At 30.0% G+C, this 21,476-nt stretch overlaps 2 protein-coding genes across 3 annotated transcripts; one reads left to right on the top strand and one right to left on the bottom strand.

The window, feature by feature from the left end:
- Window positions 1–39: 39 nt before the first annotated feature.
- On the bottom strand, window positions 40–16,229 carry LOC113523396 (protein lava lamp-like). 2 transcript variants are annotated; one of them, XM_026909354.3, is made up of 10 exons: window positions 15,893–16,229; window positions 15,524–15,665; window positions 14,542–14,658; window positions 13,967–14,130; window positions 12,943–13,141; window positions 11,375–12,553; window positions 11,173–11,280; window positions 3,928–10,531; window positions 2,771–2,925; window positions 40–1,215 (listed from the first exon to the last, which is right to left on the bottom strand). In XM_026909354.3, exons 1-10 carry the CDS (start codon window positions 16,013–16,015, stop codon window positions 1,133–1,135), a joined length of 8,874 nt encoding a protein of 2,957 aa, XP_026765155.2. In that variant the 5' UTR covers window positions 16,016–16,229; the 3' UTR covers window positions 40–1,132. The 2 variants fall into 2 exon arrangements, with proteins under 2 accessions (XP_026765155.2, XP_031763296.2); XM_031907436.2 differs by having other exon boundaries at window positions 14,542–14,655.
- Window positions 16,230–16,798: 569 nt separating this feature from the next.
- LOC113523371 (39S ribosomal protein L28, mitochondrial) lies at window positions 16,799–20,889 on the top strand. Its single transcript, XM_026909318.3, has 5 exons — window positions 16,799–16,979; window positions 17,069–17,336; window positions 17,635–17,954; window positions 18,204–18,385; window positions 20,736–20,889. The coding sequence occupies exons 1-5, from the start codon at window positions 16,959–16,961 to the stop codon at window positions 20,791–20,793; spliced, it is 849 nt and encodes a 282-aa protein (XP_026765119.1). The 5' UTR covers window positions 16,799–16,958; the 3' UTR covers window positions 20,794–20,889.
- Window positions 20,890–21,476: the final 587 nt, after the last annotated feature.

Genomic DNA, 21,476 nt, shown 5'->3' with positions numbered 1-21,476 from the left:
TTGTATAAATAACACGGATAGTAAAATAAAATATTCATATTAATGAAATTCCATTTAATGAAAATCAAATTTACAATGTCATATACAAATATTCACATATATGTGAACTTGATAATAATATATAAATATATACATTAAATTATACACATTTTATATTTAACTAGAAATAAACGATTAACAACTTTGAATAAAATAACATTTACAATTTGGTTTATGAACGAGAAGGCACACCTTGAAATCGTGTTTCCATTGGCTTTAGAAAAGTTTCAACTTGGTACATTAAAGATATTACTTTCTTTGCATATAAACTGAATAAATAAAACAGTTTTTAGGTAATTACCAAATTTTTAAAATGAGTAATGTAAAAGAGATGAAAAACAAAATAGTGGCCGTTAAGTAAGGTTTTCAGTTTAACAACTAAGTTTGTGATAGGAATGCATTGCGTTTAAAATCATTGTCTCGTTCGTTCGTACTTGCCAAAGCAGACATGAAGAATAAAAATTGCTATGAGAAAAATCAAGAAAACGTGATTAATATTCGTATACCTGTCGATAAGTATTTGATGGGTTTATACTAATGCGATGTCACTCCAAAAAAAAAGATTCTAATAAATTAAGCATAAATACAATGTTAACAGAATTTGACGAATATACAAAACAAAACATTTTATATTGAAAAAGAAAATAAAAGCTTGTAAAAAGAAAACACTACAACGAATACAATGCAAGATCAACTGATGCAGGTAGATTTAAAACCTTTTTGTTAATATAACCAACTGTAATATGATACTATATTAGTAGTATCATTATAAATAGTAAAAAAAAAATATGATTAAATTTTTAAGTATATTTAAACATAAAAGTAAATAATAAATATCATAATGAAATTAATGTCTGTTGGCAAGTGTTTATTAAATATAAGCACAATTAATAAAATGTTCCTATAAACATTCGATAATTGTGTCGTTTTGGGGGTGGAAAATTTATGTCATAAATGCAAAAACTGATGTTCCTAACGAAACAATTAGACAGAAATATTATAGATTCCATAAAAACGAATTGAATATTTGAATTGTTTAACTTTCTCGTTTTGTTAGATATAGTATATCATACCCTAATATTCTTTGATGAACTCACATATTGTGAACTATTTTCGGAGTGCTTTTTCCTCGAAGCCAGTTTAGCAATACAGTGGAAGTGCTTTGTGAGTCCCGTGCTGTAAATAAATAAATGAAAAACTATAAATAAATTTTATATTATTACAGTAACTGTTTCTGTCTACAGTAACAATATATCGTAGTCTATGTCAATAGAACTTAATGAAAATGTAAACAAATGAATAAGTAATCCGATCATAAGACAGTTTGCTGATGTCTAATAAAACCAAATAATTGATTGAAACTTTCGGTTTGTTACTAATTTTGTAATAAAAAAAATTATTAATATATAAAATTCGATTAAGTTACATTCTCAACTTTTCGCAAACACCGTTATTCCTACTCGCAAATAATTCCATTTTTTACATCGGTTACCTTACTAAGATTATAAATGTAAACTGAACCTAACTTAACCTATCTCTCTGCCTACGAGTACAAACACCACGCACTATGTATGTCTTAATTTTATGTATGTGCGCTGGTTTTCTTTAGAGTTTCTTTTCGTTTTACAATTATTTTTTAATAAAATTTGCCTTGTAAAATTTGAAATCAAAATATTAGCCACACATTCTCACATATTAGAATTCAAAAGATTTAAAGAAAGCGTCTTCAAAGAAATGTTCTTTGGTTGCAGAATTATCTTCCTGACGAGATTTTTCTAAAAACTATGAGATTTTGCTAAAACCGTGATAAGATTTGATCAGAATCGGCACAGCGTATGTAACACCTCTAGATCAACAGATAATCTGGTTAGGTAGCAGTGATAAATTCAACAAACACGATGGTTTCCAGGGGCAACCACGAGACGGTCGATCTGACTTATATATTGGTGGTAATGGCGTCGCTAGTATCTTCTACACTATAATCTTTCAATAAAATTTAACCAAAAGGTAAACATGTTTTGACACGAAATGACATTTGTAGCAAATCGAACATTCAATCGATTAATCAAATTGGGATTTGTTCAATTATTTGTTTGTTTACATTCAAATCAAATTAATGTGCATAATATAGTATTAAAAAAGGTCTTAATAACATTTTGTTCAGTGTATTCAGCTCGTATCATCCTCATACTTAGCCCTTAACTGACCACTACTGAATATAGCTAGGAGGGGGGGGGGGGGGTGTCTTGTCAATGGTTGCCACGGTTGGCAGGCGAAATGGCAATCGAAGTTAGGCTTTGGAGATGTTTTAAGAGGGATGCTGCTGTCCATCCCTTGCCTTTCCTTACGACATGACTTATTTTTATTTTATTTTATATTTACGACTTACGGGAAAGGAAAGGGTGGCCTATTCTATGCCGAAGCCACACGAATTCAACTCGTATAAAGGAATGAAAATTTATACATTTTAATTGACCAATTTAATGCAGTTATCAATAAAATAAAATAAAAAATAAATTTTCATTTATATACCATTATATAATTAAACTACAGAATATGTCTAGATAAATTTTTAATTTCAATGTATTCTGATACACTATAAAAAAGAACTATTTACACTATGAAAACATTTCCATTAAATTCTATTAAAACAGACCATAACCAGGTTACCCCCCTCAAATGTTCAAAAATGAAGAAAGAAATGTTCAAAATATTGCATAAATACACTTACAAATGGTATGGTGAGCCTGCGCCAGCTGGTCTACTGCCTCAGGGGGCAGGTTGGCGACATCACGTTGTAGTAGCCGTAAATCCATTTGCCGCTTCTCGCTCTCGTGTCTCAGCCGTACGTCCCGACTATGTTTTACGCTGCGCAGCTCTGATAATCTAAAAATACGAAGGGTATATACTATGTATATACTACGGCATATTTCAAATTTACACATTGTACCCGAAATTGCTATGTCGTGAAATATTTATACGATGATGGGGAATTTACAATGTTCATTCGTGCTAATTTTTGGAACCAAACACTACCGATTTTATTTAAGTTTTGTAAATGTGAATTGTGTAAAAAATTGACAAATAGGACAGCTCTTTACTAGATAAGAAAAAATTAACCTAAATAATATATAAGTATCCTATTTGTTAAGTTAGCATATAACTTAGCCATGAAACACATTACATTCAAATTCATTTTACCTTTTAAGCGTGATTGGAATAACATACTTCCTCTTCACAAACTTTCACATCTATCTATATAAATTTTTGTAAAAAATAAATTACTAAGCGCAAAACTTGAAAGCGGCTGAAGCAAATGGACTAGTTCTTTTTTTAAATATTCATTGTAGTCCGAGGAATGTTTAAAGGGAAAAATTGGAAAAATTGTTTGGTAAGATCAATTTTTTTCACATATAAATTGTTCCATGTGTAGGACGGACTGTCAGAGACCAAACAGCTTTTGACATAATGACATCTGTGGGAGCAGCTATATATCAGTAGCATTATTCAATAGTAGCTGTATTCCGCGGCTTTATCCACGTTTTTTTGATGCAATTTAGAATAACAAACAAGCTGACGGCCCACTTGGTGGAAAGTGTAACCGTCGCCTATAGACATAAACAGTACCTACTGTACTATTATAGTACTACATACTATACACTACTATGTAGTACTATAGATAATATACTGTTTCGCCCATGATGCCCCCCTTGCGTTGCCATTCCTGAGGACTAAGGTGTTATTCCTCGGTAAATTCATTGCCATATCCCACCCTTCAAACCGAATAACAGCTAAATTATTACACAATGTACACGTGAATTAGTACATAGTGTATCCTATGTGCCTAGTATAGGCAAGGTAAAAGGGCAAATAATTATATAAACTTACTTTGCCTGTAACTTGGGTTTATCTCCATCAGGATCACTTATGCTGCTACTTCGTGATGTTTGAGAACGGTGAATGTCTATGAATTGCTGTTCTTTCTCTACTGTAAACGTTGGTAATTCTGACACAGTCTCTTGACTAGAACTCAACAATTCGTCCAGACTCGCTCTGTCTTGTCCTATTTTACATTTTGATTTTAATTCCTCATTAGACCGTAAACTATCTGATAAGCGTAGTTGTAATGTATCCCTCTCCTCCAATAGTTGCGTAAGCTCCATCGTAAGTTCTTCACATCGCACATCTCTTTGATGCAACATGTATAATGCCAAATCCAATTCAGCTCTAGGGACTGCATCTAATAATTCCTTATTCAATGCACCATCAGTCGTTTCTACTTCAGTTTCCGATTTTGTATCTGACGCAAAAGTAACATGTTTTTCAATTTTACTACTTGATGCTCTTATATTATTTTGTAAATTAGATAATTCATCTTTAAGTGACACTATTTCTACTTCTTGGCTTTCTAACGCTATCTGCATTTCAATAGCCATTTTAGACTGCTCTTCTAAGTGGTGATTTAATTTAGTAATAGTTTTATTGAGATTTGTGCATTCTACAATTTTAGCATTTAATGTTTCAGTTAAAGCTAATTTCTCATTTTCTAAATCTTTTTGATTTTTCTCATAATGTTCATTGCTTTCATGTATCTTTAATCTCAAAATTGCCAATTCAGACTCCTTTTCAAAACTGATTTCTTCTACTTTCTTTTCATATTCAATTAGTTGCTTTCTAATGTTTTCAAATTCTTCATTCCTCTGTGCTAGTGTATGACTGTACTCTAATGTTTTCTGATATATTTCACTTTCTTTTATTTGTATCTGATTCGATAATTCTACAATTTTATCCTCAGATGTTTTCAATTCCTCTTTCAATTCTTCAAATTGTTTTTTATATTCATTATATTTATTCTTGGTTTCATTTAGTTCAGATTTGATACTATTTAGGTTCTGTTCATAATTTTCTGTATTCTGCTGATTTGTCGTTGTTAACTCTTGAATTAATTTTTCATATTCATCTTGTTGCGCAAGTATTTTGTTATCATGAATAACTTTTTCGTCTTCTATTTCAGACCGCAAAATGTCTAACTGATTCATTACCTCTGCATATTTATTTTGTAGATTATGTAGATGTTCCTCTTTGTCTTGAAGTTTAATTTGTAAAGAATTAATTTGTTCCATAGTTATTAACTTATTAGTTTCTTCTTGGCTTGATGACTGGACATTATCTAATAATTGTTCATACTTTGCTTCAGACGCACTTAGTTCAGACCTCAGTTCTTGTTCGGTCTTTTGGAAATCGGCTTCTCTTTGAGCTAAATGTTGTTTCCATAACTCTGATATTTCAAATCCACGTTGATCTACAGCACTTGCTATAGATGAACGAAGTTCTGTTACGGTTGAGAGTAACTGATCATTTTCAGTATTCAATTGTTGTATTTTGGAATTCAATTCATTAATCTGTTCTTCATAATTTTCGGATTTGTTAGTTGTAGCAGATTTTTGTTCTGCTTGAGAATTAAACTCAATTAGATGCTGTTCAAATTCAGCAAGCTTTTGTTCATAATCATGTATTTGTTGTTCACAAGAATTTATTTTTATTTCATACTCGAGTTTGAGAGATTCTAAATATACAATTTTACTATTAGCTTCCTCAAGAACACAATTTAATTGATTGCACTTATTTTCCATAACATTATATTTTTCAGATAATAATAACATATCAGCATCTTGGGATTCAGCATCAGTTTGTTGCTCTTTATGAAGTTTAATAGTTTCAATTTCTTCCAGAAGTGATGTTATTTTCTTATTTGCTTCGCTTTCCAGATTTTTTAAAGACTGCACTTCATTTTGCAAAGACGTGCAATTGTCCGTTAAATCTTTAATGTTACTCTTAAATCCGCATTCCAGTTCTTCTTTATGTAATTTTAACTTTTCATAATTACGTGTTGTTTCATTATAATTATCTTCAAGTTGACTTAGTTTTTCATTTAAAATTTCAATATTCTTTAACAATTCTGTGTTATTGTCTTGCAATTGCAACAAACGGTAGTTCATACTTTCACAATCTTTACAAACAGACTGTTTTTGCACTTGAAGTTGTAAATCATTTATTTCGTTTAACATTTGAGCTTGCTTTGAAGACAATTCTTTATTTTGTGAAGTTAACTGATCAAGCTGTAATTGTAATTCATCGTTTTCATTTTCAAGCTTCAACATTTCATCTTTTATTGCTTGTTCACTAGTATTTAATGGAATCTCAGGAATTTTAGGTCCTGGAGACTCCTTAGCATCCCATTGTACTGTAGATAACTTATCATTAACTTCTTTAAATTTAAATTTCCATAATTCTATTTCACTATCCATTTTCTCTTTAATTTCTGTCCATCTATCATTAGCACTACTAAAAACTTCATTTTGTTTTTTAATAGCTTCTTTTTCACGTTTTTCTTTATTATTTTCTGCAGTAAGGTCTTCAATCTTCTTTTCTAACTCTTGAATGTTGTTTCGCAACTCATCTTCAATAGCAGTATCCAAAATTGAACACTGTGACAATTGCTTCGATAATTTTAATTCATTAGAAAGCATTTCGTTACTTGACTTGTATTCTTTTAGTTTCTTTAAAGCTTTGAAAAGTTTAGTATTAGTTATATCAAGGTCAGTCTTTAAAACATCCTTATCTTTCTTTAATTGTAATATTTGGTCATTAAGATGAGACAAATCTACTGTTACTTCTTCAGCTTCTTGACATTCTCCCAATCCCCAACCTTCATCTGAATTGAATGGATCTTCGACAATACCGATATTACCATCTTCTTCTTTACTATCGCTTTTATAACACATATAAGCTTTTTTAGGTACAATCGCAGGTTCTATAGAACTATCGAACTTTTTATCATCTTTAGCTTCGTGACTTGCTTGAAAGTATTCAGATATTTTCAAGGCAGCAGATTTGTCTTCACCTTCCATATAATCTGTATCAGAAACTATTTGAGATTGAACAGATGATATGTCCAATTTAGGATCATCTTCATTGATGGCTTCAATAGTGGATGAAATTACCATTCCTTCAGTTTTTGGAATATTCATTTCAAATGTTACCCTTTTCTTGTCCTTTAAATCTTTTATTATTTCTTCTTTATTCAGAAGTTGAATTTGTAGTTGCTCATTACTATTTTTCAAAATATGTATCTCTTTATTGAGCTGATCTGCTTCCACAGAATGTTGCTGTAATTTATGTGTCAAATCTAATATATTACTTTCCAAATTGGATACAACTGCGATGTTGTTATTTTGTATTGTTTGTATTTTACTATTAATGTCCTGAATTTCTTGATTTTTATTATTAATAATAGAATTCAATTTGTTTATTTCACTAACATACTGTTCTGTATAATCAGGAAAAACAGATTTGTCTTTATGTGCAGTTTTTTCTATGAGATCGTGATTTATTTTGTTAAGTTCTTCTAAATTCAGATTAAGGTTTTCAATATTATTTCTATATTCCTGGAGCTTGAATTCTAATTGACCAACATGATCACTGATTTTCTCATATTTTTCACTTAAAATTTTCTTTTCCTTAATAGCATTTTCAATTTGAGTATTAAATTCAGATTCCAAATCTTCTATATCTTGTTTTCGTTGCACTAATAATATCTGATGTTCATGTGTTACACGTTTTAAATTTGTTTCCAGGTCACGTATTTGTTCTTGATATTTCGCTATTTCTGCTTCAGCAAAATCACATTTACTAGCTTTTTCTACCAGAGTATTACAATGTTCCTGTATGTCGGAAAGAGCTTTCTTTAGTTTTTGATTTTCTTCACTAAAATGATGAATTTTATGATGTAACTCTTTATTGTCACTTTCTATAACATGCAGTTGTTTTTCAACAACTCGATCGTGGTCCATAAGAACCGCTAGTCTATTAACTAACTCATCCTCATGACTTGTATAGTCATTATAAGCTTTTTGTTTTTCTTGCAATTGCGTATCTAACTGATCTGCTTTACGTTCTAATGAATGTCTTCTATCTTCCATAACAGATACGCTTTCCTCCAAGCGACAAATACGATTTTTATATTTTTGTATCTCACTTTCTAAATTTTCTATGTACAAATCTCTTTCTTGAACTTTGGCATCATGCCCAAAGTGTAATTGATTTAACTGTTGTTCTTGACCTTCAAGTTTAAATAACAAATCTGCAATTTGGTTTTCTTTTTGATTTATATCACTTTCCAAACTAGAAATTTTTGTTATGAAATTTAAACTGTTTTTTTGGTCTATCTCATGCTCAACTAACTTATTCTGTAAACTATCTATTTGATTTTTAAGATTTTTGTTTTCTTCAGACATTAAATGTAATTCTTTTTGTGTGACATTAAGTAAATCATTCAACCTGAAAACTTCTCTTGAAGCTATCGTTACTTTTTCCTCAAGGGATTGTACATCTAACTGTAATTGTGTCGTTTCATCTGATTTTTGTTTTTCCAGAGTATTTTTTTGCAAGAGAAGTCGATTAATTTCTTCATCAGCATGTTTCACTTTTTCTTGTAATGCTGGTAGCGTTTCTACTTGTATTAATAACTGTTCCATATCTACATTTTTTGCTTCAAGCTGCTTTTGAGTTTCCATCAATTGACTTTCTAATTCAGTATACATCGCAGTCTTTTTCTTAATATTAACTGCGAACTTCTTCAATTTTTCCATTAATTCTTTATTTTTATTTTCCAATAAAATATATTGCTCATTAATTTGAGATTTCTCCAATTCAATTTTTTCCAACTTTCCTTTGTTTTCTTCAAATATTACTGTAAAGTCTTCTAAAGCTTTATCTTTCTGGGAGAGACTTGTGCGAAGCTTTTCGTTCTCTATAGATTCTTTTCTTAACTGAAGTTTGATTTCGTGAATTTCTTCGTCGCGTTCTTTAGCTTGTAACTTGGTATTAGATATCTCTTCTAAATATTTTTGTTGTTGAGATTGTAAATCTTTGACCAAATTTTGTTTTTCAGCAAACGTTTCTTGTAATTTTTTCAATTCAGTATCTAAATTGATATTTTTATTCTCTAGCACAGTTTTTAAAGAAAGTAATTGGACTTTTTCGTCTTCCATATTTCTTATTTTTTCTTCACATTCTGATATTTTCTTCTGATATACAGAAATTTGCTTATTTAAAGATTTCACAATTTCAGCATTTTGATCTTTTAATTTTTCTTCTTCAAGGAGTACGATAGTTGATTTTAGTTTTTGTGAAACATCATTTAACTTTGTAACCTGATTTACATAATCTGTGAGTTCTTTGTCTTTTAATTGTAATGTACTATTATAATTATATATTTGCTTTTCATACTCTAACAGAAGATTTTCCAGTTCATGTATTCTAGTGTCACGTGCATTAATTGTTGCTGCATATTCTTGTCGAACATTATGTAATTCTTCTTGTATTTGCTCATTTGCCTGTTTAAATTGTAACAATTCTTTTTCGGCATTTCTATCTTTATCTAAACTATCAACCTTATCTTTTAATTGTTGATTTTCTTCCACTAACAACTTTATTTTTGTTTCAAAAGATGTACTGTCTTGCATTAATTCATTTTGCTTTTGCTGATATTCCTCCAAGGATAGTATTTTCATTTGACAATCTGCTATTTCCTCTTCTCTATCTTTAATGATGTTTTTTAATTTCAGTATTTCTTTTGTTAATTGTTTAACAGATTTGTTTCTGCCTCCTTTGTCTCCTACAGACTTATCTTCGTGAGGTAAGTCTGAAATTCCTATCGTGTCTCCTATATCATCAATGTTTGAGGATTTTGTGATTTCTACAGTTTCTTTCATTATTTCTATACGCTCTTTCTTTAATTCTTCTATTTGATTGTTAAGAATGTCATTTAGTTTTTGTATCTCGTTCTTTTCGTTATTCAGCTCATCTAGATTGTTTTGTAACACCATGCATTGCTCACTTTGTATTTCTATTTCTTTATGTAAGAGTTGATTTTCAGAATTGATTTTATTCATTTTTTCCATTACTTCTTCTCTTTCCTGAGAAAATAATTCAATTTTTCTGTTTAATTCAGCAATTTGTTCCATTAAAACTTCTTGTGATTTTTCACTACTCTGAGCTACTTCTTTTTCATAATCATTACCAACACTATCACTAATCTTGCCTTTGTTGTATTCTTCAAGTTCTAACTTTTCTTGTGTTGTTAATGATTCTACAATTTCAATTGATTCTGCAGAGCTCACTTTTTCAGCACTTAATTTTTCAAGTTTATCAGTCAATTCAATATTTTCTTGAATATAATTTTCTAATTTCTGTATAAGTTCTTCCTTTTCTTCTTGTAATAATTTTATGGTTCCATTTAACTGATCTTTATCTAATTTCAGGTTTTCGATAACAAGCTCTAATTCATTTTTGGTAGCCACAAGCCCATCAATCTGTTCTTCAAGTTGTACAGATTTCATTTCAGAACAAACTTGGTCATTTTGAAATTGAGACATATCTGCTAATTTATCCTCAACTTCTACATATTTTTGTTGTAAAACATGTAATTCTGCAAAGATGTTTTGTCATTAGTAATATTAAAGTTAAATTTATATTGTTAATAGGCTATGTTCCTTAAATTGCCTATTAAAAAGGGAGAAACAGCGAGAAAGTCATCTATACGTGGATGTTTCTACTTAGCTCATGAATTTTTTTATGCAACTTAGAATGGCAAACAAGCTGACGATCCACCTGATGGAAAGTGGTAACCGTCGCTGCGTGAATATTATACGTGAATAGTACTATGAACATAACAGAGTATATTATTTTATCCATGATACTCTCCATGTGTTGCCACTTTTGAGAACTAAAGTGTTATACTTCTGTACCCTGTGAATTCTTCTGGTAGCAAGTAGCGAAGCATAGCATTACTGTTTCAATGTGTTGAGAAATTTCTAAAGTATTTAGTAAATCTATTGATCTTTACTACTATTACATTACTGCAAAAAAATTGATAACAATCCTTTATCATATTTTTTTTATTTTATCTACACACATTTAGATAATTATAATATACATTTATTTCAGGACTATAACAATATAAAAATGTAGGTTATTTTACCAACCCATAATATTAATAATACAAATAGTTGTGCACTTCAATATGTTTTTGACTATAATATATAATAATAATATATGATTGCAACCTACCTTGCACTAAATCAAACTTTTGAGTCTCTAATAAACTAATAGCTTTTAGTCTCACTTCTGCCAAATTTTCCATCTCAATCATCTTCTTATAAATATCTGACTCAGTTACTGCAAATATAGAAATATATTTTTATAGCCGATTTATGTATTATCAGAAAATAATTTAATTAATAATATATCTGATTATATATTATATACTTACATCTACCACTGTCATAATCTACAAGATGTAATTGCAAATTACCCTTTTCTTCTTCTAACTCAGCAACTTTTTGTGATAGCTGATGAAGTTCTTCATTAAGTTTTATTATTTCTGCATTTGTATCAGATACTTTACTGAAATTTTCAATTGTTTTATGCATCTGTTTAATTTTTAATTTATGATTAGATTTCACTTTTATCATATTTTTATTGGCAGTATCTATATCTTGATTAAGGACTTCAATTTGTTGTTGAGCAGCGCTTAATTTATTTTCAAGCTCTTTAATAATAACACAATGTTCCCTACATAATGCAGTATCAGTTACATTTATTTCTTCTGGGTCTGGCAGTGCAGTCTTTATACTATCAACTATATTTGTTGAAATTCCAATATCCTCTGTTTCCTGGATAGGTTCTCTTTGTGAGTCTTTAAGAATATTTATAGTAGCTTCCTTTTCTATATTTGCTGATTGTAGCTCAGATATTAAAGTATCTTTTTGTGAAATCATATATTCCTTTTCTAAAATTTCTTTATTCAGAGACTGTACTAACATTTCAAATTTTTCTATTTCATTTTTTTGTGGTTTCTTTTCTGATTCTTGCGATAATGATTCTGAAGACAATTTGCTCCAAGGAGATTTATTTTTACCAGTATTTTTGCCCTTACGAGTTGGAAGTGGACTTTGTTTTTTAACTGGTGAAACAGTAGAAGCAGGCTTTTGGTCAGACATAGTAGCAAGTTTGTTTTCTAGGTCTTTGTTTGTTTGTCTTATTTGACAATTCAATTGTTCCAACAGTTCTATCTTTTTGGTTAATTCAATCATATTTGATACTTCTAAAGACCCTTTTTCATTTTCATTATCATTTTTCTCTTCAGGTGAAGAAATATTAAGATGCTCCTTAGACAGCTGTTCAATTTTAACTTGGAGTTTTATAATTTCCTTATTCTTTAAATCTAATTCTTCTGCTAATTTTGAATGTGCTACACTGATTTCAAATCTAGAATTTTCAAGGATGGTATTAGCTTCTTCTAAATTGTTAATTTTTTCATTTCTTATATCTATTTCATTTTGTAATCTTTGTTTTTCCTCTTTCCACTCTGTTTCCATTATTACAAAATTTTCTTGCATTTTGGTCATTTGTTGTTTGGTATCTTCAAGCAATACCATAGAATCTTTTTCTGAAACAATTTAATTCAATGAAATTTTTTTTTTACTCAGTCAACAAAAATATTTGTAAATAATATACAAATGATCTGAGTATAATGAAAAAAAATCACTTAAATCTTTTATATAGATTTGTATTTTCCAACAAGATATTGTAGACTGTACATGTTGGCATAGTCGGACTTGATGAGATAAGCATGTTTATTACTTACTAAATGGAAGTTATTGTATTAAACACAACAGATCTTTGAGCTTTTTTGTTATTGTGTAAGGGTTACCACATTCTACATGTTAGCTTGTCTGAGATTCTAAATTGCATAAAAAAAAATAACAGATTGTTCTAGTAGATTAATTGTTATTGATTAATATTATAAAAGAAAAATTATATTGTTACAGAATTCACCTTTTTTACTTAGACTATCAGACATCAAACTAGTTGCCATATTTTTAGCCTCAATAATTTGATCCTTTTCATTAATTTTCTCTTGTAAATCTAATATAGTTGTTTCCATTGCTTTTAATTTTACTTGCATTATACTAAGCATATTTTCTTTCTCCTTAACTGAGTTTATAAGTTGTGATACATTGCTGGTATCTGAAATCTATATTAAAAAGAACTTTACAATATAAAATGTACATCTAATGACAATTACTATATTATTATTGTATTAATAATTTTATATAGCTAATATTTTAAATTAATCATTGAATTAAATAAATGCTTATGAATAAATCTCATAAATTGGTTAAGCCATATGTATTCTTTAAAGAATTAGAGAAATAGAATGCACTTAATGAATGCTACAAAGCCCACTGAGCTTGCAGCTGTGATTTAAAAAATAAGAATTATGATAGCAGTAAAATTATTATGTATAACATAACACCTTAATCCTCAGGAATGACAATACATAAGGTTTATACATATTAACATATACGTTCATGGCAAATAGACCACAGGTAGGTGAAAAAAGAATTTCCACTATTATCTTTGAAAATAAATTAATAATGTGTTATGTTGTTGTAACTGTAACATCTTTATATTTTGAAGTTTTTTTAATTATATATTATTTTTGGTTTTGTCTCCACCAATTCACAATTTCTATCAAACATTCAAAGGTTGACTGAAAGAAATTCCTTTTATGGAAAAGGCTACCATTGTACTCAAACTTTTCTTAAGAAATTCTTGTATCCTCTAATTTAAGATTTTACTGTACAATAAATTGTTACAAATAAAAACAATCAAACAAAAACAAACTAAGATAATCCTTATTTTACTTAACTTTAACCTTTTAAGCATTTGGTTGGTTAACTTCTGGAATAAACTTGATAGTAAAACATAATAAGAACTCTTAAAACTCCATACAATAAATGAGGGAAACATACAAATATAGCTTCTGAATGACTACCTTATAAATCAATAGACTTACCTTTTTAACATCTGACTTCATTTCTGAAATATAATCTTTTTTGCTAATAGGTGATGACTTTATTAATGATGGTCTCTTACTTATTTCTTTATATTGTTTTATCCTCTCCATGACCAATTCTTTTTGCTTCAGTGTATTTGCTAAATTTTCACTGATACCAGGTACTGAAATAAATTATTAAATGAAGTTAAATTGATTCTCAGTATTTCTATAACTAATAATACTATTATTAGTAATATTATAAGTACTATAATATGGAAGACAGGTAACTGTGTTCTACCTAAAATGAAAACTAAATAAGTTACTGATGACTATTTTTTTAATTTATTTTTGCATGCAAATTCTTATATAAATATAAAAAAAATATATTTATAATCAAAATCAGTTGATAGTTATAAACAAGGGTGAATAACAAAAGTGTAAACATATTTATAAACTTCCAAATATAAGTATTAGGTATTCCTAATACTTATATTTTCTATTATTACTAATAAGTAATAGATTAAATATTAAAAAAAGAATATAGGAAAATAAATATATTATAATGTTATAGAATAGAAATATAAAATATTTACTGTTTAAGGCCTCCTTCACAGACAAAGTTGTTGAAGTATCTGTTGCTACTGAATAGCCTGATTTTTTGCTCATGGTGGATGCAACTTCAGAAGCACTATCTCCAACATCATCTTCTTCTGTAAATGTAAACCGATTAATTAAGCCCAATAATTAATAAAATCTTTTATGTAGTGCTTTATTAATGCTATATTATATGGTTAATTAATTTGAAACATATAGCTCCTAGAAACTCAAGATAAGAGAATTAAAGTTACCTAATGAGAAGATATGTTTCAGTCTCAATTGAATACAAAAATTCAGCCCTTATGGACATATTCAATAATAATTTAATTATACACCACTTATCTATATGACTAGTACTATTATAAATTATAGAATTGTAATCCACATGTCATATTTCATAATTGAAGACGTGAATGGATGACAGTATTAAAAGGTACTATGGGCAAACTTATACCCCATTACCATTACTTATATTTGTTAGCATGCACAAAAAACCTTCATCCATGTATATAGTAGTAGCACAGAGAAGTCACATTGTATTCACAAGAAAGGGTGATACAACATTGATACAAATGAAGGGGCAAAATCTACCAATACTAAGAAGATTCAAATAAATAGGAATACATCTAGATGAAGAGTTTCTTGGATAAAACATATTAAAGCTTAAACACTCAGGCAAATATGGAATGCAAAAAATTATCGACTAATGGAAAGGAATTTAACATTATCATTAAACAACATGATGCATGATAAATACATCATAAAATGGGTTTACAGGATACAACTTAGGAGATTCTGCACAGCAACTCCATTATTTTACAGTTTTTAGAACTAGATACTAGCCGATTAAAGCTGTTATAGAGGAGCTAATTGCAAATATAGAGAAAAAAATAAATAGTAGTGAAAATCTAATAATGTGATATATCACCTTCATCCATTCATTATTAATATGGGTATATAATAATACATCAAATTTACCAAAGGGTCGTCCCAACAACTCTGCAGTTGCTTTTCTGCGTTCTTTAATATGTTTAGAGACAAGAGCAGCATTTTCTAAAACTCTCTGTGCTCGCTCAACTTTTATTTGTCTTTCGGAAGAAGAGGAGACGCGATGTGGTGTCTGCAAAACAGCCATATGGTTTTAATATTATCGAACATTTAATATTGTATTTGTATTTGATTACAGACTAAAACTGCAATTATTGTATACGGTGTTAAATGACTATTTTCATTAGAAATATTACAATTATCAAATAATAAACAACAAATTTTAAGTAAAAAGTATCCCTGAAATAACAAAGCACGGTGTCAACCAGTGTAATATAGAAAAAGATATTTAATAATTACTTTAGTAATTTTAACACTTCCTGCGATGCTGGATACGTCGCTAGCTGGTACTGCTATATTGCTGTCAATATTATCCAACTGATCCCCCTCAAGGGATTCTTTAACATTTTTATTGTCAGACATTGTTTTTTATTCACTGCAAACATGAATGTTGAAAAAAAAAATGTAATAGAGAATAAATTAGACCAAATCGTCTGCTTTTAACAAAAAACAGAACAGTGTTAAATATTGATTTGAAATAAACATAATATTTTGCCACCACCAATTGGCACTATCTTTATGACAGACAAACAAATTTGCTATTTTTTGCCACGTCACCTGTTTTCTTTTTCACTTTTCTTTTTTATTTTTACTGCTTTAGATAAGAATGGACAAACGTATACGTATGTCATGCATAAAAGCAATGTCTGCCATAGACCAAAATAAAAAAAATAGAACATTTTTAGGCCAACCTAAGAACAAGGAATTACATACAAGGAATGATAAAATAAAAACTGAAAATTATATGGTTGCCTCCTTTTTTCTTATAGAAATATAATTAGTAAAAAGAGGGCGAAAGATAGACCATCACTTGCAATTTTTGTCAATTCATAGCAGGCTAGTGAAGAAAGGAGGCAACTAATGATGTACAATTTTTATTTTATCATTCCTTCTATCTAATTCCTTGTTCTTAGGTGCCAACATGAATGAACAAATATTTGAAAATGATGGAATGTAAAGTCCAAAGAGTGAAGTGTGAGTTTTTAGGGTTCATTGCAAAGATCTTAATTTATTAGTAAACTACACACTATTTCAATTCTATTAATCGTTAGTTTACTAGCCTCGATCCCGTATGTATAATTAAAGGTTTATCTAATTGCTATTACATGCCTTGCAACACTAAACATTTCTGACAATGTGACAGTAACTAAAACTAGGAATATGAAAAAAAAAGTGAAGACGTCAAAAATTTGCAGCATATTGTCAAATTAGTTACATATATATTAAATTGAATTTCAGGATTGAAATTTTTTACATTATTGAGTCATTTTAGTTTCATTTATGAAAATCTTTAAAATATAATTAAATGGCTTCGTCTCGTATTCAGGTATGATAACATAATACTTACCGTTTTACTGTTTCAATTCTTTTACCTAAGTTTATCTTGCTTACGACCTTACGCGTCATTACTTACAGGCTACTGCACGACAATTATCTAAAACATACAAGAAAAAAAGTAGATTTGAAATTGGCATAGCATCAGAGTTACCTCAAGCTTATAAGAAATTTTGGCGTGAATGGAAAGTTTTGAAACCAGCTGCTGTTCATTTTATCCCTCAAGAAGGAAAGTGGAAACGTGACGAACTTACTGGGGAAACTTTGCCAATTCAAAATATCCCCATACCATTGAAGCATCCAGATGAAATTCACGAAGGTATATGGGGTGGTGAAGCTGTTGTGAAAGGTTAGAATACCGTTTTTACCTGTATTAATTACATTACTTAATACTTCATTATCTTTTTTGCCCATCATTTAGTTTCGTAAAATATTACAGTATAAAATTGCTACAAAATAGTATTATTTTTGTATAAAGTTCACTAAATAATATAAATTAATCTTTTAAACAGTAAATAAATTATATATATGTTAATGCATACATCAAGAGCCAAAGCTATTTATCCATACATTAATTCTGTTGATTTAATGTATAAATAATTAATTTGGTTCATGAATAATTTAACAAACATTAAATGTCATTTTAGGTTTCCAAAAGCGTGATCCATTACGTCGCCGTGTACCACATTACTGGGTGCCAGTCTTAAAGAGGACTGTTGTAAGATCAGAGGTGCTGAACACCCACCTTTCTGTTACTGTAACTGACAGAACTATTAAACTTATTCATGATCATTATGGATTTGATCACTACTTGCTCAAAACACCTGCCTGTGACTTAGTGTCTATGCTTGCTTTGAAATTAAAGAAACAAATACTAACTGAGCTTATGAACGGATGCCCAAGATATGCTCATGATCAACAGAAACAGAAAGAAATTTATGATGAATATAAGACATATTTATCATCAGTAAGTATCAATTTCTCTTAAATATTAAGGTTATATTATAATGTTTTTAAATTTTTTCAATTTAAGTTAATTCATTTTAAATTAATGCATATTTATCAGTTGGAGTATACTTTGCAAAGTTTTTACAAAATTCAAATTTTTTTAAGAGGGTTGATGTACTTACACATATCACTATCCATTTTGTGGTATTACATTTTTATTGATCATTAAACTTAATAATAAAAATATTATACATCATTTTTTTTATAGTATACTCCTGAGGAAATTGAATGGTATGGTTTGACTTGGTACGAAGCATTAAACAAAATGGCTAAACAAAAGGAAGCAGCCAACAAACCAATTCCTTTAAAAAATATCTATAGAAAAAATCTTGTTGAAAAACTTAAAGCAGCAGGCATTGAAGGAAAAAAAGCTTCTCTTGATGAAATATCGTAAGTTAATAATTATTTTAATTAAATATTATAAAGGCTAATGCTACATTTTAATAATCTTTAAAAATATCAGTTATGTAATTTATTATAAATTAAAAAAAAACTACATTTATCATACTAAACTTACTAAAAATATACTACAAATATAAATATATAAAAGATCAACTTAATAAACTTCAGTATCCCTAAAATGTGCATTTATATTTGAACTCTCTAATATTTGCACTCAGCTCAAGTAGCTCCCAATATGTCGATACTGTGATTTGCATATATTTCCTCTTCTATACGAGGTCTGTCCGGAAAGTTCGTATAAAAGTGTTCTGGAATGCGAGAAAGAGGAGTGGGGAGGCCAGGTAAGCGCAGGACCCCTTCCTTATGTCCCTAACAATGCTTCAGTTCTGGTCTGACCGCCGTGCGGTGCGAACTGGCTTGTCACGCCATCTGTGAAGTTACCTCTTAACGAAACCCCGTCGGCATGGAGCCCGCTTCCGTTGAAGAGCAGCGCGTCGTAATCAAGTTTCTCTCGAAACTCGGCAAGAATGGCCGTGAAAGCAAAGAGTGGAAGACATCCGGGGACCCACGAACAAAAAAATCAAGAAAATCCCGCTCAAATGTCAAGACAATGTTGATTGTTTTTTTCGATGTTCGGGGGATTGTCCATCAAGAATTCGTCCCTCCAAGCCAGACAGTTGATGGAAAATTCTACGTCGATGTGCTCAGACGCCTCAAAGCTCGTGTGGCACGAGTTCGTCCAGAATTGGCGCGAGAGGGGCGTTGGATTCTTCACCACGACAATGCCCCTGCCCACACCTCTCTTGTTGTCCGTGAGTTTTTGAGTAAAAATTCCATTACGGTGACCGAACACCCCCCCTATTCGCCGGATTTGGCCCCGTGTGACTTCTTCTTGTTTCCAAAAACCAAATTGGTACTTCGGGGGCGGCATTTGGGGGACATAAATGAGATAAAAAAAGCTACGACGGGGCAGCTGAGAAACCTACAACCAGAGGACTTTCAAGGAGCCTTCTCACAGTGGAAACGGCGTTGGCACAAGTGCATTATGTCACAGGGGGAGTACTTTGAAGGGGATAAAATTGATTTACCTGAATAATTGTAAAATAAAATTTTTAAAAAACTTTTATACGTACTTTCCGGACAAACCTCGTATTCTATTCAATCCTCTCACACTTTACTAACTCAAATTCATATTTCTTGGTGAAGTGAAATCATGCTTTGCATATCTTAAGTAAACTTTGTCTAAAAACCCCCTGACATGCCTGCATGTACTATACCAAATCCTTTTCTGTTAAGGCTGTGTGCCTATGGAACTCATTGCTGCTGTCTGTACAGAGTGCTCAGTCTTAGCTTATTTAGTATTTAGCTATATTTAAAGAACAAGTCAATTGTAGTTACTCTTTTTCTTTCTTCTGTAATATTTTACTGGATTCATCATAATACCTTGTGTGTATATTTTTATATGTGTAAGTATTAGATTTTTTTGTGCAATTTTAAGAACAACTTATCATCCTGACTATGAGCATAATTATCATGTACTAAACATGTTACCAGAGGGAGACTTTGTAAAAAAGTCGATTGTTTGGGTACCTCTGTCCCATTCGTATTTCTAACGTGAAGCAGTTGTTTTTGCATGGCTGTGTTTCGGTTTGAAGGGTGGAATATGGCGTGAATTTACAGAGTAGGGAATAACATCTGAGTCCTCAGGAATGGCAATGCATGGGGGGTATCATTGGCGTAACAGTATACTCTGTTATGTCCATGGTACTGCTCCTGTCTATAGGCGACGGTTACCATTTTTCATCAGGTGGGCCGTCAGCTTGTTTGCCATTCTAAGTTGTATAAAAAAAATATATTATATCTATTATTTTTCATTTACATATGTGTGATATATATATAGAAAATATGAATAAGACTTTTACAATTACAGTATATATGTATGTGATCACTTTGAAAGGCAGTAAAGTTAATGAGAGAGGTACCATGGCCATCACAATGTATGTATGATGTCCATAGTGCTGTTTGTGTCTATGGGTGACAATTGCAACTTTCCATTGGGTGGGCCATCAGCTTGACATTCTAAGTATCATAAAAAATGCAAGTTGTAATCAGACAATATTTACTTTTTATAAATCATCAAAATCAAAATTTAATTTTTATAAAAAAAAATCTGGGAATAATATACCATATTTATTCCTTCATATTACTAAAACATTATGAATATTCTAAATAATGATTGAATCTGTCCAATACCATAATTCAAGATATTTTTTTTATTTTATTTGTGAACTATAAATTTTATTTTGTTAATATTAATATTTATTTGAACTATTTTCAGAAACACAACATCTTGGCTAGCAAAGATGAACCCCTTTGGCAAAAAAGATGAAGCTTAGTAACAAAGGTAGTGAATTTAAATTGAGAAACTAATTGTTAATGTTGTTTTAGACTTGATGTAATATTTAAAGTAGATAGACGTGTTTAATTACTGATATTGTCGTTTTAATTATTATGCGTTCTTCTTCCTTGGTTTGTTACCTATCTTTTTTTTCTAATTTTTGTTAAGGCTTTAGTACACCTGGGTGACTGCTAGCCTTATAGGGAATGTCTGATTTGGCTTGTAAATTCGTCAGGAACATCTTTACCCACAGATATAGACAGCGCAACGACCAGGTTGACTGAGTATTACTTTAATTACCATTATATAAAGGTATATCCTCCAGAATTCACTTTCAGGTTGCAATTCAGACCACATTCCACGAGCAACTATATTGGTCTTCTATTTTAATATAATATATACAATTACTTAAATCCCACAAGATGATAAAATTTGTTGTTGATAAGTGGAACATGGCTAGATCGCATCCTGAATGCTGTAACTAAATTGGATGTCGAGAGACATGTTGTTTGAAACAAGGGTACTAATGAAGGCATTTGCTGTAGTTTTATACCATTTCCCCTTTGAATCTGAGTAGTTTTCAAAGTGGTTTCTTCATTTCGTAACACAATCATTCCTAATTTTACAAATGAGTTCAATTGTATAAGGGTTACATATAATTTATGCTCCATCCTCGGTAGC

Source organism: Galleria mellonella, unplaced genomic scaffold (assembly GCF_026898425.1).
Source record: "Galleria mellonella isolate WM207_F2 unplaced genomic scaffold, CSIRO_AGI_GalMel_v1 utg300, whole genome shotgun sequence".
In the NCBI taxonomy this organism is placed as follows: Eukaryota; Metazoa; Arthropoda; class Insecta; order Lepidoptera; family Pyralidae; genus Galleria; species Galleria mellonella.
Note: the sequence above shows the minus strand (reverse complement) of the source record. Positions and strands in the feature narration are given on the sequence as shown.

Bases quoted from the DNA above. Each gene is read 5' to 3' on its own strand.
- LOC113523396 (XM_026909354.3), bottom strand. From the start codon at position 16,015: ATGTCTGACAATAAAAATGTTAAAGAATCCCTTGAGGGGGATCAGTTG. The intron at 10,532-11,172 runs GTAGGTTGCAAT...ACATCTTTGCAG, and splicing joins AAAGTTTGATTTAGTGCAAG to AATTACATGTTTTACAACAA. The intron at 1,216-2,770 runs GTAAGTGTATTT...ATTTATTTACAG, and splicing joins GCAGGCTCACCATACCATTT to CACGGGACTCACAAAGCACT.
- LOC113523371 (XM_026909318.3), top strand. From the start codon at position 16,959: ATGGCTTCGTCTCGTATTCAG. The intron at 16,980-17,068 runs GTATGATAACAT...CATTACTTACAG, and splicing joins TGGCTTCGTCTCGTATTCAG to GCTACTGCACGACAATTATC. The intron at 17,337-17,634 runs GTTAGAATACCG...ATGTCATTTTAG, and splicing joins TGGTGAAGCTGTTGTGAAAG to GTTTCCAAAAGCGTGATCCA.